Here is a 15584-nt window from a genome sequence, read left to right on the forward strand (position 1 = left end):
TATATATATATTTTTTGACGAGTCTATACGTCGTACGAGGGCGGTAAAATCGAGAAGAAAAAAACAAGGGATGTTCGAAAAGGGGTGCGGTGGACGGACCTCGGGCATCGATTTTAACCAACGTAATCGTAATAATAATCGTCACAAACACGACGACGACGACGGTCGTGTGCATATACCTATATATACATACATACATACGTATAAATAAAACATCATGTATAATATGCGTGTTGATAAAGCCGTTTAGTGGGCGTACGCCGGATGGACAGTAGCGGCGGCGGCGGCGGCGAGCGACGCGCGTCACTGAGAGGATCAGATTGTGGCGGCGGCGGCGTCTGCGGTGTCGGTGGGAATGGGGGGGGGCGTGGCACGTGCCGCCGCCACTGCACGCGTTTATACTCCCTTGGTCGCGCAGCGCACGTGACGTTCGAGTAATATAATATTTTTTATAATTTTGTATTGTACATAATGTTATTATGATTAAAATTGTATGCGATCACGCGAGTCTAAGGACGTGGCGACAAACACGACCCGCCGGTCCGATGCGTCTGCGATATTTGCGAGGAAACTGTATAATAACGTGTATAATGAGGCGTTGTCACCGTTGACCATATCCGAACCGGATATAACGATCGTACCCAATCTAACCGAGATAAAAAAGTCGTATAATATCGTGTGTGTGTATATATGTATATACGATCATTGGAAAACGAAATACTTCTGCAGCAGAAACAAATTTAAACGGATAGACACGATGACGATGCATGATGGAATCACCTGCAGGGTGGTTTTTTTTTAAGCATAGGTAAACACTCATTTTCTCGAAGTATTAACGTTGGAAATATTTTTTTTCATTGCAATAAATGTTTTTGAAAAAATGTTTAATCTTTATTATTTATTTCTATCGTTATCGATTTTTTAAGTTTTTTTGAATGATATTTTTCATATTATTCAGAAGCAGAATTTTTTTTATCGGAATTATTTAATATTTGATCAATTAATAATATGTTAAAAAACAATTTTCTAGGAAGACAATAAAAGAATCACATTGTTGTATACTTTGTAGTTATATTATATACAAGTTCACAGTTTTAGCTCCCGCAGTTTTGGTTTTATATATATGATACATATAGGGTATAATATATATTATATAATAATCAAAATTCAAGTTTTCATCATATATTTTGTATTAAAATATTAAACTTCAAATCTAATAATAACGGTATCTATAAAATGTATTATAAGGGAGAATAAATTCGACAATTGACAATGATCCGCGATGAACGTCGTAATAATATTATGTTTTCAGACTATTCGAACGAGACGAAGATGAACAATTATGATGGATTCAGCCGCAGCACAATTAGTTGCGCAGCGTTAATATCGTGCAAATATCGTGCGTACAATACGTATATGGTGTTTTATGTATCGATCGATTTTCTCGTGTGCCTATACAGATTAGTGAAGCGCGTAAATTGGATTCGTCGGCATCTATAAACAATATAATAATAATGTAATATACTCTGTACAGTCAGTATACATACAGAATACAACCGTAAATTACTCTCGACGTCGGTCCTCTACGAATTTACTCCTCGACCCCTTTTCGTCGACAACATCTCTTTCCGACAACGAAAAAAATCGGAAATTAAACGCAAATAAAACCTTTTTTTTTATTCACGAAACGAATGAAAAAAAATCACCCGTTGTTTGCTCCAAATCTCATCGTTTCTTTGAACACAGAACACACACACATGATGCGTATAATATACGTATATAGTACCTATACTCTCTATATATTATAATAACAAACGTTCATCAAACTCGCGTGCGTGATGCCTAAACAGTAACGTAAATAATAATTACGCAATATATAGAGCGGTATCGTTTTGTATTGGCTTCCGAATTACGATTGTATTTTTTAGCTACGAAAGCGTATGAATATAATTTGATGTAGACAAATTATTGCATGTGTTCCAATCGCATTATTGTATATCGGACATTTAAAACGGTCGGAATTGTACGATATTCGATTAACGGTAGGTAAATAACACAACAATATCAATTATAAAACTGTTGTAGTTAAACTTGAAGCAATTTATTCTTTTGCAGCGGTGATAACTTATTCAGTATTTTTTGTGATTTTATCGAAACACAAGTATATATATATTATAATATAATAAAATATACAAATATCCGCATAAGGCTCGTGTGGCTCGTGTTGCGTTTTGAGTTTAGGACCGACACGTGCGAGAAACGCTTCAATGTTAAAATATTGTTATTGTCAATAAAGCATACGTGAACTCGTAATTATTCTAAATAGTGATTTGAAATTAACTTTATAAATAACAATTAAATCTGAAGTCATGATAATGTAATTGGAATGCCAACTTCACATACGTAAATCTGCAATCGCTTTCAAATGCAAAACAATCCCAATTAAATATCGGACGTTAAAAGTCGCAGAAACGCGAAAAAAACAATTTATCGCTTTTTTTACTGTAACCCCAAGTGCATATTATTTCGTATGAAGTGATATCGCACATTATATAATAATATTTAATTTCCTCAATTGCCAAATAATTATAATTTTATAACTAATTTATATTGACCGCATTTAACTTCGTTAAAAAAATAAAATCACTCACCTGTTTGGTAACGGTATCGATGAGCCTCACATATATGTCTTGTTCTTGTCGCACACCTAAATAAATAAAACAGTATCGATATTAGCTTAGTTACAGACCGCTTTTGAGCAACAGCGCACGTTCATTACCGTTAGCATACAACAGCTGAAGTCTATACTGAATACCGTTGTTGGTCTTCTGTGACTCGGATTCCTGAAACGTACATACAAGATTCATGTTTGATTATGTATTACAGGAGATTTTGCAGTGCGAGCGCGGAATCATCAAAACAAACAGACTTTGTCTTATCGGAACATGCACTTTATCGTCAAATGTATATAACTCATCCGAAAGTCTATAACAGACCACGAGCACCGTCGTCTGTGCGAACACTACGCAAATAGCCACGGCATAATATAAATATAAAAGTAAGACGCGTAGAGCGATACGAAGTGGATGACGAGTGTTGTACACGTACGGTAGGTACCTACATTATGTAGGTGTGTACATATTACACTCGTGCCGTTCACGTGGATATACCCACAACACACAAATATTTGCTGATCGTCATAAGATCGAAATCGATTAGGTCCATTTTATTTCGGGTACGTATAAAATAAAAATAAAATACTACCGATTACTCGATTGCTGGTGGATGTTGGGTTGTCAAGTATTATAAGTGGGCATGATATTATGTATATAGATTTGCAGTTTTCGTATAATAAATCGTATTTATATATAAAACGTCGTATTGCTATCCCAAAAGTATCGTTGAAAATTCAAAACATAATAATATAACATTATTAATAATAACAGGTTTTGACGACATTGCACATGTTTGTGGGGCATTATAATATTATACTGCCAGACGTTAAGAAATAAATGCTAACGCATTAATCGTGGTTTACGGCAGTATCAATCTGAAGCCTGGTAATTGTGAACACGAAATTCCGATTGTCAGATGGCTAAAATAACATTTTAAACCGTAATAAAAATCAGTGAATAACTACTTAAGCGGCTTTGTACATTAATCATATAAAATTAACACATTATATTTATCTGACAAAACGATGATGGTGATTTTGGAGATTTATGTTTTTAACGCATCATAAAAATAAAAACATGTGTGAGAAATAATGTTTGTCGGAAAGGCCACTGCTGTCTTTACTAAACTATAGTAATGACGTTGTATTATTACCAAAACGGAAATGGCATTGTGATGTACACGCACGTAGTACTTCGAATACAATACAATATCATTATATCAATGTAATATGGACGAATTCCCTTACAAGTACTTTGTGTCGTGTGATATAGTTCTCCGAGATAGTGTATTGTCGTATTCGATATATTATTAAAGTAACGCAAATGCATTTCGAGCGGAAAATTAATTGATCGCGTCCAAATGACGTGTTATGAACATTATGAATTATGAATTTCTGAACGCGAAATACAATATTATTACGAGTATTATATGAATAATGTAGGCTCGGCATCCAGCGTCAAAATTGACACAATACCTTAACCGGTGGTAAAGTGACGGTTTATTTATATGTACTGCAATAATAAGAGTATACGACATATTATTAAAGCGCGTCGGTCTGTTTGACTGGTAATATGCGCGGAGTGAATATTTGTGTGTATCAAATCGTTGTACCGTTATTTGTTGCGTTTATATAATTATTGTAATATCGTGTAATTCATATTGTCGTCGTCACCTACTTCTGGATAAACTTAATTCCGGATTAACCCGTCGCGGCTTTTGCATATTATATTATAATCATCGTCTCTCAGCTCGCTGCGTGTGACAACAAACGGGTTCGCACCAAATCGGTTTTGAATAAACACACGCTGCAACGATTTCGGGGATGACGATTGACGACGAAACAAAACGAAAATTTAAGTTTAATAAAAAAAAAAAAAAAATACATAAATAAACACACACGCATCATAATGTTATATTATTAAATCATTATTATTTAAATGAAATATAAAAAAAAAACAGGGCCAAACGTCGTGTATTCCTGTTTTGTTGTTTTAATGTTGTACTACACAAGTATAGATATAAGATATTATCATAGATGATATTACTATATATTATATACCTACTGTAAAATACACGCCGTCTGTATACACACATTGTACTATATACACTGTACGCACGATTAGATAAAACGTTATATTTAGATAAGTCGTAAAGGAAACACAAACAGTGGTATAACTTCTAAACAATGTTTATATATGTAAATGATAAAGCTTACCTGATCCTTTTCGATGAATCCGATGAACGCGGTCCGTTCGATTTCGATTGGCTGCTGAGACCTGTCGTACAGCGCGATCACGAAATGAAAGAAATTGGATTTTCTCAGATTGCTGGGAGGTTGCTTCTCAAAATGTGCTCTTCCCACTCCGATACTACATAGAAATAAAACAAAATATACTTATGGATATCATATACACTGTGAATATTTACGACGGAATTATAATATATAGATATACTAATAAGTATATCACGCCAGTGGTAGGTAAATAACCGGAAAACTATACATATATTATACGTTATTATAATATATTATAAACCTATATATACATAAATTGTTCAACGTATTTATGCAGATAAATCGATGGAGAACCAGCAAGTCTAGCTTTAAGTTATTTTGCGTTATCTGCCGTGGGGAACAATATTCGCATATATAATAATACACATGTTCACGTAATGTAATATGTGTTTGAGTGTGAGTTTGCGTGTATGCATATCAAACCGAATCACGATACAATATTATAACAACAGACATATTATATTACCATAGATATTCAAATAAGTCCGCCTTAACGAAAAAATTAAACACTCTTGTATTTCGTAAAATGTTTTATAAAAATTAATATCGGTAAAAAATGTCTGAAAGTATAGACGATATTTTATTCAAAAAATTGTTCAAATTTAATAACAAATATAAGTATACATGATTAATATTAAAGTTATAATCACACACGTCGATATAGGACATAATCAGTCTCAATAATGTATTCATTTATAGGTAAGGTCTGTTTGTAATTGACATTTAATCTATAAAATATGTTGGTTTATCTAATTCGTTACATCTAAAGTTCATAACTACCGTTTTTAGAAAATCAAATCGATTGTGGTAAACAACTCTATAATATTATGTATAAATAAAATATATATACGATTTCAGGTAATCGCATTTGGACGGTGATTTAAAGGGTAATGGCTTGGACGAGCTTGGACGACCAACATACATAATACATAAAACATGTTCTAATTCCCACAAGGATGGCTGACAATTTTATATATATAAGACAATTATAGCAGTATAGTTTAATGGCTCAAATAGTGTGAAGGCTCGAAGTATGAATTAGGTGTTTATGAAAACGCACGTCCGAAAATTTTTGAGAAAAGAGTTCTTTTGGTTGAAATTCGTTTACCTATAACATACGTCCTATATAATATCATTACACGGATTACAGTGTATCGGAGATGGTAATATAAAAATAAATATACACGACGAATAAGCAGCGATAGGATTTGACGAATAGATTAATTGGAGGAGACTAGGGAGACTAGGAGAGTGAGTATAATATAAAGAAGGAGAGAATGGAATACCGAATCCAATAATACTATTATATGTAATCAAAAATCGAAATTGAATTTCGCGACCGCTGCAGTTATTCGTTTACACAGCATAATATTGTTCAGGAGAAGGATCGAGCGATACAAACAGATGGATAGGCAGCATCTTGTCGTTTTTCACTTATCAAATTCCAATTATTGATCGGATGACACTAAAGATATGTTAATATAGTTAAAAATAATATTGATATATTAAGTGTAAATGTCGAGGCATCAATATACTATAATAAACATGTGTGGGCCGTGAAAACGCAGAGACTTAGTGGTGGGTGACTGCATTTGAAAAACAAAAAAATTTATATACGTATATTATTATAATTCATAAACCGCTTTTAAAATAATCGGCGTGTTTGGTTTTTGTATTATGCTCATATTATTATCATCTTTATAATATTATCGTCATCATTATCAATATTATATCGTCACCGTCGATGACGAAATGATGTGTAGAGAGAATCGCGCAAAACATGCGAATTAATAGCGATTTGTATTTTTAATTCTGACACGAGTGTAAATATTTCTACGCGTTATAACAAATAATATTATTTGTATTTTATTTTCGCTACCGTTGTTATTCGTTTAATGAATATTAACGTGTGTTTATTCGGTCGGTGGCGTAAACCGCGATGTACACGGTATATACACCACTACCGCCCACCCCGAACGAACGACCACAGTGTTTCGGCTATTTCACCGATTATTAATTTATTCTTTATTATTATTATTATTATTATTACTATTATTGTTATTGTTGTTGTTTCGAGCGGCCGACTCACTCGCGGTAATTAATTTATTGACTTTTTTTTCGTGTTTTCGTTATCTATATATGTATTAATATGTTATAACTTATAACGAATAGCACCGTTTTAAAACGATATAGGACTGCGCCAATGATAATAACAATACGCTGCAGTTACAAACAAAATATTATACCGACAACATACGAGTACAATGAAATAGAACAAATACGTACGAATATTGAACCAAATATTGTACAGGAACGCGTATAGGTGCCGCGTAGTGTAACGTCGTATAATCATATTATATTGTTATAGATTGGCCATAGACTTGCTTTGCTAAAGTCCGACAAAGAGTTGACCGTACGCATTAACCGAATTTGATATTATAATATATGTTATTATAACACCCTAAGACATGCGAGTTTCTTTTAAATATTTACCATTTTTACTTGAGCACATATTGTTACGGCACAGGTAAAAGGAGTTTTAATTTAGTGACGCAGTGTTAATAGTTTTAATTACTGCAGGGCTGCCGTGATGGATACCCATTCGTTGTAATATTATATACTGTGATAAGACTTCATCGGCGTGTCGTAATTAATGAATTACTTTAACGAGTGTGATTACATGTAATTATACGAATTGATTCGCCCTGTACGTAATATTACATTTTTAAATAATTATAGAACTTTGATAAAATTTAAGCTTTAAGGAGTATCCGCTGTGGGTTAGGTTGGGTTAAAGCATATAAACAATATTTTTTTCATTAAAAAAACGGGGTTTTTTAAAAACCATTTGAAACGAATAGTTTTTGAGTTATTGCGAACTTGTGTTATAGGTACTTACATAAGAATAATAGTATATTTAATAGATGTAATATTATTGTAATATTTAGTCTAGCGCTTAATTAGTATGGATATTCAGACAATTTTTCAAAAGTGTAAAATACAAATAGATTGATGTTTACTGATATAGAATTTTGAAAATCGTCATATTTTTTTTACCTATATTATCATTATCACAAATGGTTTGATAATAACTCTTGTTTAAACTTATCTTTCGGATTTTTATTTAAAAATATAATTTGATTTGTTAATTGGCAGTAAAAATTGTGTTTTTATTGCCACAGGACACTCCTTAAATTACATTATGAACCTTAGTATAGGTATACGTACTATAGGTACTTAAACGTGCTAAAAAAGTCGTAAATTTGAATTTAAATGCATAATTAAATGAAAAAGGGGATGAGCATGCTTGATGAATCACCGTGTATAATATTTTTATTATTAGATACCATCCTATACTCAATTAACAATTACCCGTGGAAATAACGTTGCTTTCTTTCTCTGGATATATGTTGAAAAACAATTTATTTCGATGGAATTGTAAACTGCTAGCGCAATACTATTCTCTTTACACCGTATTCGTGAGAAACAGTTTTTATTTATATCTACTGAATGCACTTATTTAAACATTAAATAATTAAAATTAAGACTTAAAAGTTGATGATCTAAACAACTTTAAATTATAAAATCTTTAATCCTAATGCCTACCTAAAAATAAAATAAATATATTTAAATCGCCTACTATTTCTAATTGATTATAATCAAATTCATTTAATAAATCAAATGTTTATATAAAATGATAAAATATGACAAAGTTAATAGTATAATTCTATTTTACGTAAAAGTTAAATATGTTGTTATGCTTAAAAAGTAGAGATATTCTGTTAAATCAAAATTATTAAAATGTATTTTAATTGGAAAAGTTAACATTGTTAATCATCAATTAAAAGAAAGTCATAACTCTTTTTTCTAATTGTCGATAATTGCATAAAAAAAAATTGTTAAAAAATCCGAAATAGTTATCTAATTAATGAAATATTACAAAATAAAAAAAAACAAATTTCTGAATTCACTATGTTGAGTTATTATCTTGAAATTTAATTTCTTTATATAAAATTTCTTAAAAAAAATATTCTGATTTGGAATATGAATTAAACGAATTACATTATTTAAAAGTAAAGAACTTATTAAAGTAATAAAAGTTTAAAAATTATTTTTTTTTTTTAACAATGTTTTGTCATGTTTTTAAACTGTAAAAAAATGCTTATGGATATGTTAATACTTTTTAAGGAAATTAGTGTATATAACTTTATAAGAATCATCTAGATGCTTGCACAGAGATGTACGGGAAACTGTACACATGGGATTTCTGTCCTAACAGCGGTGGTTATATAGTATTATAATAACCTATAGTGGTCAAAGGTTTTAGAGAAACGTTTAAGCATTGTAAGTTCATTATTTATACAATTATATTATATAGATGGATCTCTGGAGTCGTTCAAAATCATCCACCTTCACTACTGAAAAAAGTGCTTCTGATTTTCAATTGGATTGGTTTATTTAACGATGAATGTTATTCATTATTATAAATAAAAAATAATAAATAATATATTTTAATTCGTAGAAAATTTGAATTTACTATGTTTCATTTACACTTTGATGACTATGTACGAATTGTATAATATTTATAGATTTTTTTTTATACGAAAAACATATTTACATACATCAAAATCTGCGCTTGCTGATTTTTTGGAATTTGAAAAAAATGGAACAACTAAATCGACTTATAATAACTGATATAATATTATAAATACAAGTAAAAAAATACATTCATCACTCCGTTCAGAATCTAAAAATGTGTATTAAATAAAAGATGTGTTATTTAAAAGTTAATAATTTTTATGAACAATAATGTACACATTATTTTATGTTAGAGAAAAGTTTTCTAAGCGTTTTGAGCTTTGTCGCTCACGTGGATACCGCCTACATAATATTTTACTTTTATGTACACGCGTATTTACGGATGTTATATTAAATTGTATGAAAACTAAGTAACGAGTCGTTGCCACTTTCTCTTCTAAAAAAAAAGCTTCTGTGAACTTTTCATTAACCGGAAACTATATATACCTATATTTTATTATACGTACGTGTTTCTGAGATGTGTGTAGTGCAGTATATTATATACATCATACGGAACTGTACACATTTTTTTTTTTCATTACCGCGAATTTTATGCATAACTACAAATATCAAAAATCAACTAACTTTTCAGTGTTTAAATAATAACTTTTTGTTGTAATATCGCATTTATTTTTTCACGCATCTTCTGTAAGTGGGACATAATCCACTGCATACTTGAACCGGAATACAGCATGTAAGTATATAATATATATAAACGGTTTATTTATATAAATAAAAATATCATCCGAATGCTTTTTGTCAAATGTATATTTGTATGGTATTTATATTGTATTTTATTATGTAAGTATTATATTGTATCGAAGCTAAGTTTTTATTCATTTTTTATTACATCATAACGTACCTACCAACAATAATAATAAGCAAATACAAATAAAAATTAATTTTCAAACGGTTAGGCATACTAAAAGTTACCTAACTAGTTATATATTAAACAATAATACGGTATTCATACTTGTATTACATTATGTGATTAATATCGATTCAAACGCAAATCACCTGCAATCAATGTTCTATATACCTATACCGGCTATACCGGCTATACCTGGTATCTGAATATGAATATCACGCATTACACATATATATAATGATATAGGTCCATATTTGACGTTTCATTTGTTTATCATCCGAAAGCAGTTTGAGAATATATTTTCTTATAGATGTAAACTATTGATATACTTGTAGTGCTAGTAAAAGTAACGAGAATATTATCATCGCAATTTTTGATATGTATGAAAATATAATGTATACCTATACAAAAATCGTTCGTCCATACCATTTGGAATATATTAATCAAATGTATCCATCAAATTTATTATTTATTAGTGTATTATTGTCGATTTGGTCGCCCACTCGTATTTTACATTTACATTCCATAAATAGAAATTCATTATAAAATAATAGTTTTAAATATTTGTACGTTACATTATTTGTATACATATAGACCTATACATGATTTAAAATTCGTAAAAGTAGAATTGTTGTGTTTAATGTAATTATTGCTATAAATGTATAATATAAAATGTACACAATATAATGTGTGATAATTTAATTTTTATTTATTGATAAATTTTAAATTTGAATTATACCGTTACCAACAAGTTTAATTCGCGAATAAAATGTATTATATACATATTATGTTTACATGCATTCATCTCATTCAGAACAAAACAATTGATTAATAGAATTCAAGGAAATAGGAAATAAAATGGGTTAGATTAATTTTAGATATTACCTATGCAATGCGTTCAAATAATTGACAGAAACATATGTTTTAATAATTATTGTTACTACTCTTATGATCTATTTATTTATTTCATTCGCATAATATGTAGGTAGTAGGTACTTATATTATATTGTGTGTAAGTGTACTAAGTATAGGCGCGTCGTTTATTACCTACTGCTGCTGCAGTAAGCGGAATTGTTTAAGTTGGGTTAGTATAATATTATGTGCACCTATATGAATAATATATATTTGAAAATGTAAATGCTTCGTAGGAATTGCTTATGAAATAATATTAAATTTTCAAATACATTTTTTACTATGCTGTTTCTCTTTTTGGTTATTTTTAAGTACACATTGCTCAATACGTACAGTCTAAGTTTAAAATATGAATATACTAATATACTAATCTACTGTAATCGGTGCATATATTTTATATGTATTAATAATATGTGTATGCACGCAGCATATTCTACAGTAGTATCTATATAAGCGATACCACGTAAACGTTTCGCTTTTTAAGCACATATTTTGTATTTAAATATTTTATAGAGACGTCGGAAAAAATAAAGGATACAAAAGTATGCTGTAAAATGCATTCGTATATACAAAATGAGACTATAATAATATAAGAATGAAAAAAAATTAAATTAATGGGAGTTGGAGTGCTGTTTTATTGCATACTCTAAACGCCGTGGCAAGGTTCAAACATAAATACCATTTATCCTATACCTATATAATTCACTAAGCGACATTCGAGTGGCTGCGAATAAACGACTACTTTTTCTAATATATTTTTTTTCGTCCAATAAATACTGTTGCGATCAAAATCACGGCGATAAGAGTCGAACAATGAGACAGAACATGAAACATATAAACTCATCTGGTTGTAACATTGTGCGGTCGTGTTTGTAATATTATATATTTATAAAAGCAAAAGTAAAATAAAATAAATATATATATATATATATGCGCTCTCTAGCTACCTTTATATACTTATACACGAAAAGCCTCAGGAGAATATATTCAAAACCCTATGAGATATGCTGTCTTGTTTACATAATCAATATTGTACCTATAGGTGGTCTTTTTGCTCGTTATGACAGATTTGAGTCACTTTTTTCCATCTCTTTTTCATAAAGTTACTTTATTTTTTTTATTTTAATATTTCTTTTTTTCCAGTCCTTTTAACCACCCCCCACAGCAGCCTTTTTATACCTTTTTTGCTGATTAAAAATAAATAAATATACAATTTACAATCTGTACAATTTAAAATATTAAATAAATTTTTCTGATTTCAATGAATAAAAACTGGATTTTTTAAAGGTGGGAGGCGCTTAGCGGCACTACTTCAACCAGTATATTATGTTTAGCTATATGTCCATATAAATTCATAATCTAATTCTAAAATTGTACGATTTGAGAAGACAGCAAATATATAGTTATATAAATACATTTTTTCGTTCTGTTTTTTTAACCATCATTTATACCCACGTATATTTTTTTAAATTATATCCTTTACCTTCAAATACGAATTATACTCAACGATCTAATTAAGCATTCGTAAATGTTTCAGAGATTATATTTTTGAATTATTACAAACATCATCGTATCCTGCAACCTAATTTTTAAATGTTAAAATGTAATTGCCTACACTTAATTATACACTTAGAATAGCAACGATCTAATAATTATTATTATGTAAATGAATATTTTACTAAAAATAACAAAATGTTAATAGTTTCAATAAAAATTCTTATCGTTAATTATGGGTTTAATAATTGAATTATTTATTAGAAAGCGTACTTTTATTTATCGTATATTTTAAACAAATGTAAAAAAAATAATAATGAGTTTTTTTAAATATTAAAACAATATTTTTAATATTAACATAATATATATATTAGGTACCTACTCGAAACATTTTCACGTAACTCGTAAAAAACAATGTTATAGTTTTAGGTGGAGGTACCCACGCGACCTTCATAATAGTAATTTTTATATTTACTCGTAAAATAGAAAAAATATCGACGTATTATAGGTATATAAATTGTTTTAATGATATAAAAAATTGTAATTTTAATAAGCTCTTACGAAAAATCAATTGTTTCAAATTATGCACCATGATGTAATAATATATATATTTAAAATATAAAACACGAGACGCGTAATAAATATAGTCTATAATAATATACTATAATTGATTCATAAATAACTGTGTATACCTGCAATACCAATAATCTGAATTAACTACAATCAACATGACGCGTATACTTATGTGTACACATTTATAATTTAATATAAACTATAAGATGGTCTGTTTACTCAGTAAACTCTTCGGTAATTTGGTGTGTATGTATAATAATTATAGATGTAAACATTCTTAGCTTCGGTTAGGTTAATTTATTATAATTTATCTAAGTGTATATTATTGAAATGTCGTTGTCATAGATGTATATAATATGTATAAAAATAGGTACCTGTTATAATATACTACATGTCGGACCAATACCGACACTGTCCAACAGTTGATCGTGAATATTATTCAGGTCGGGTAAGTACCGCAGAGATCAAAACAACGGAGACGTGAACGAATTAATAACCGTGTATATAAGAGGTCTTACATGTATCGTGCCGAGGAGAAAAAAAAATTCCAAAAATTATGCTACCTAATTTTATTGTGATATAGGACTTTGATAATGAAATTATACTCAATTTTTCAACGTACATCGAATTATAATATGTTTATATTATTTAATTACTGTAAAATATATTATATTGAACTCGAAGATGTTATTTTCTCAAAATATATTATGATTTATCAAAGTTCTATCGTCACCTGAACCCACACCTAAAACTATATCGTATTGTTTATATAAATATGTTACGGGACTGCGACGGCAGCGGACCACGTAAAAACTGAAAAACGTTAAAAAAAATGTCCTTCATACCTGCTCTGATCGATGATGGAAGGTTGCATCCATGAACGGGGAACGGACAGCTGCGAGTTGGCCAAAGGTTCTTCCTTGAGCCCGGTAACCGGGCCCCGGAGCTGGTGATGGTGGTGATGGTGGTGATGATGGTGCAGTCCGGATATACCACCGGGTGTTCCGGTGTCCTGGTGATGGTGGTGGTGCAGGCCGAACATGAGGCCGGCCGCGGTGGCGTTCCGGTGATGGTTGCCCGGCGTGGCGTACAGTTTGCGTCCCCACGCGGCCACGGGGTCCAGTTCGCCGCCACCGCCGCCACCCACCACGCCGTTACCGCCGACGACGCCACCGCCGCCGTTACCGACATTACCGACAACGACGCCGCCGCCGCCGCCACCACCGCCGCCCAGCGTGCCCAACGTTGACTGCCACGGTGCCGCGACCGCGGCGTCTGCGTCGCCGCCGGTCGCGCCGCCCGTCCAGTAGCCGGCGCCGGCCACCGTCCGTCCGTCTTCTTCCGTCGACACCACCGTGATGCCTTCCGGGCCCACCGCCGTCCTATACGTGTCCGTCAACGTGCGTGCGCGATGTGTACGATCGGGTGATGTGTGTGCGTACCGCGAGCGCGCGTTTAACGTGAGAATGTTAAAGCGGAATAATTTTTTTGTCGGTCTTGCAGTGACCGGCCGACGACGACTTTGCACAGGTGTCGATTAAAAAAATATTGCGGTGCGCACGAAACGTGTCGGAAGACCGACGTCTCGCGGCGACAGAAACGGAAAAGCGAAGAAAAAAAAATCAAAAAAAAAAAAATCTCAGAACAATTATGCGAATTAATAATAATTATTTTTTAATAACTGCAAAAGTGTTATTCCCGGCGGTGCAGTGGCGATCGGGCGCGCGTGTACCGTGACATAATAATACACCGTCGTGCGACGCGTACCGTATACGTCTTGCGAAGAAACGTTGAGGAGATACAATAAAAATATATTCTCTCGGCCCGTGTGCACACAGCGACTATGGTCGTCCCGGTGGGAGTGCGCGCGATACTCTAAACGCACCGCCGCCGAAACGTTGCCGCGGACAGTGTGGCCGTTGTCGCGTGCGTGCGCGTACGCGTGAGCGCAGGCGCGCCCGTGCCCGCCCCACGCGGCCCGCCGTGCACTACCGCCGTCCGGCCGTGTCCGGCGCCGGTGTGTGCGTTGGCGGCCGCGCGTGTGTGCGTGAGCGTTTGGCCACGTCCATGCGGCCGCGGCCACGCCCACCGGCCGGCAGTGCCCGGGTGTCGGCGACTCCGCCCGCCGGCCAATCGCCGACCGCCGACGCGGCTGGCCGTCGTCCACCGGCGGCGTGTCGGTACTCGCAC

General features: G+C 32.5%; 1 protein-coding gene across 1 annotated transcript in view; it reads right to left on the reverse strand.

The window, feature by feature from the left end:
- Nucleotides 1–15278, reverse strand: part of LOC132926739 (transcription factor collier-like) — an 83593-nt gene extending 68315 nt beyond the window's left edge. The window contains exons 1-4 of the mRNA XM_060991128.1: nucleotides 14240–15278; nucleotides 4892–5045; nucleotides 2780–2843; nucleotides 2652–2707 (exon numbers count right to left, since the gene is read on the reverse strand). Of these exons, the coding sequence (XP_060847111.1) occupies nucleotides 2652–2707; nucleotides 2780–2843; nucleotides 4892–5045; nucleotides 14240–14436 (471 nt within the window). The 5' untranslated portion in view covers nucleotides 14437–15278. The remainder of the gene's footprint in view (nucleotides 1–2651; nucleotides 2708–2779; nucleotides 2844–4891; nucleotides 5046–14239) is intronic.
- Nucleotides 15279–15584: the final 306 nt, after the last annotated feature.

This window comes from Rhopalosiphum padi, chromosome 3, assembly GCF_020882245.1.
Source record: "Rhopalosiphum padi isolate XX-2018 chromosome 3, ASM2088224v1, whole genome shotgun sequence".
Taxonomy (NCBI): Eukaryota; Metazoa; Arthropoda; class Insecta; order Hemiptera; family Aphididae; genus Rhopalosiphum; species Rhopalosiphum padi.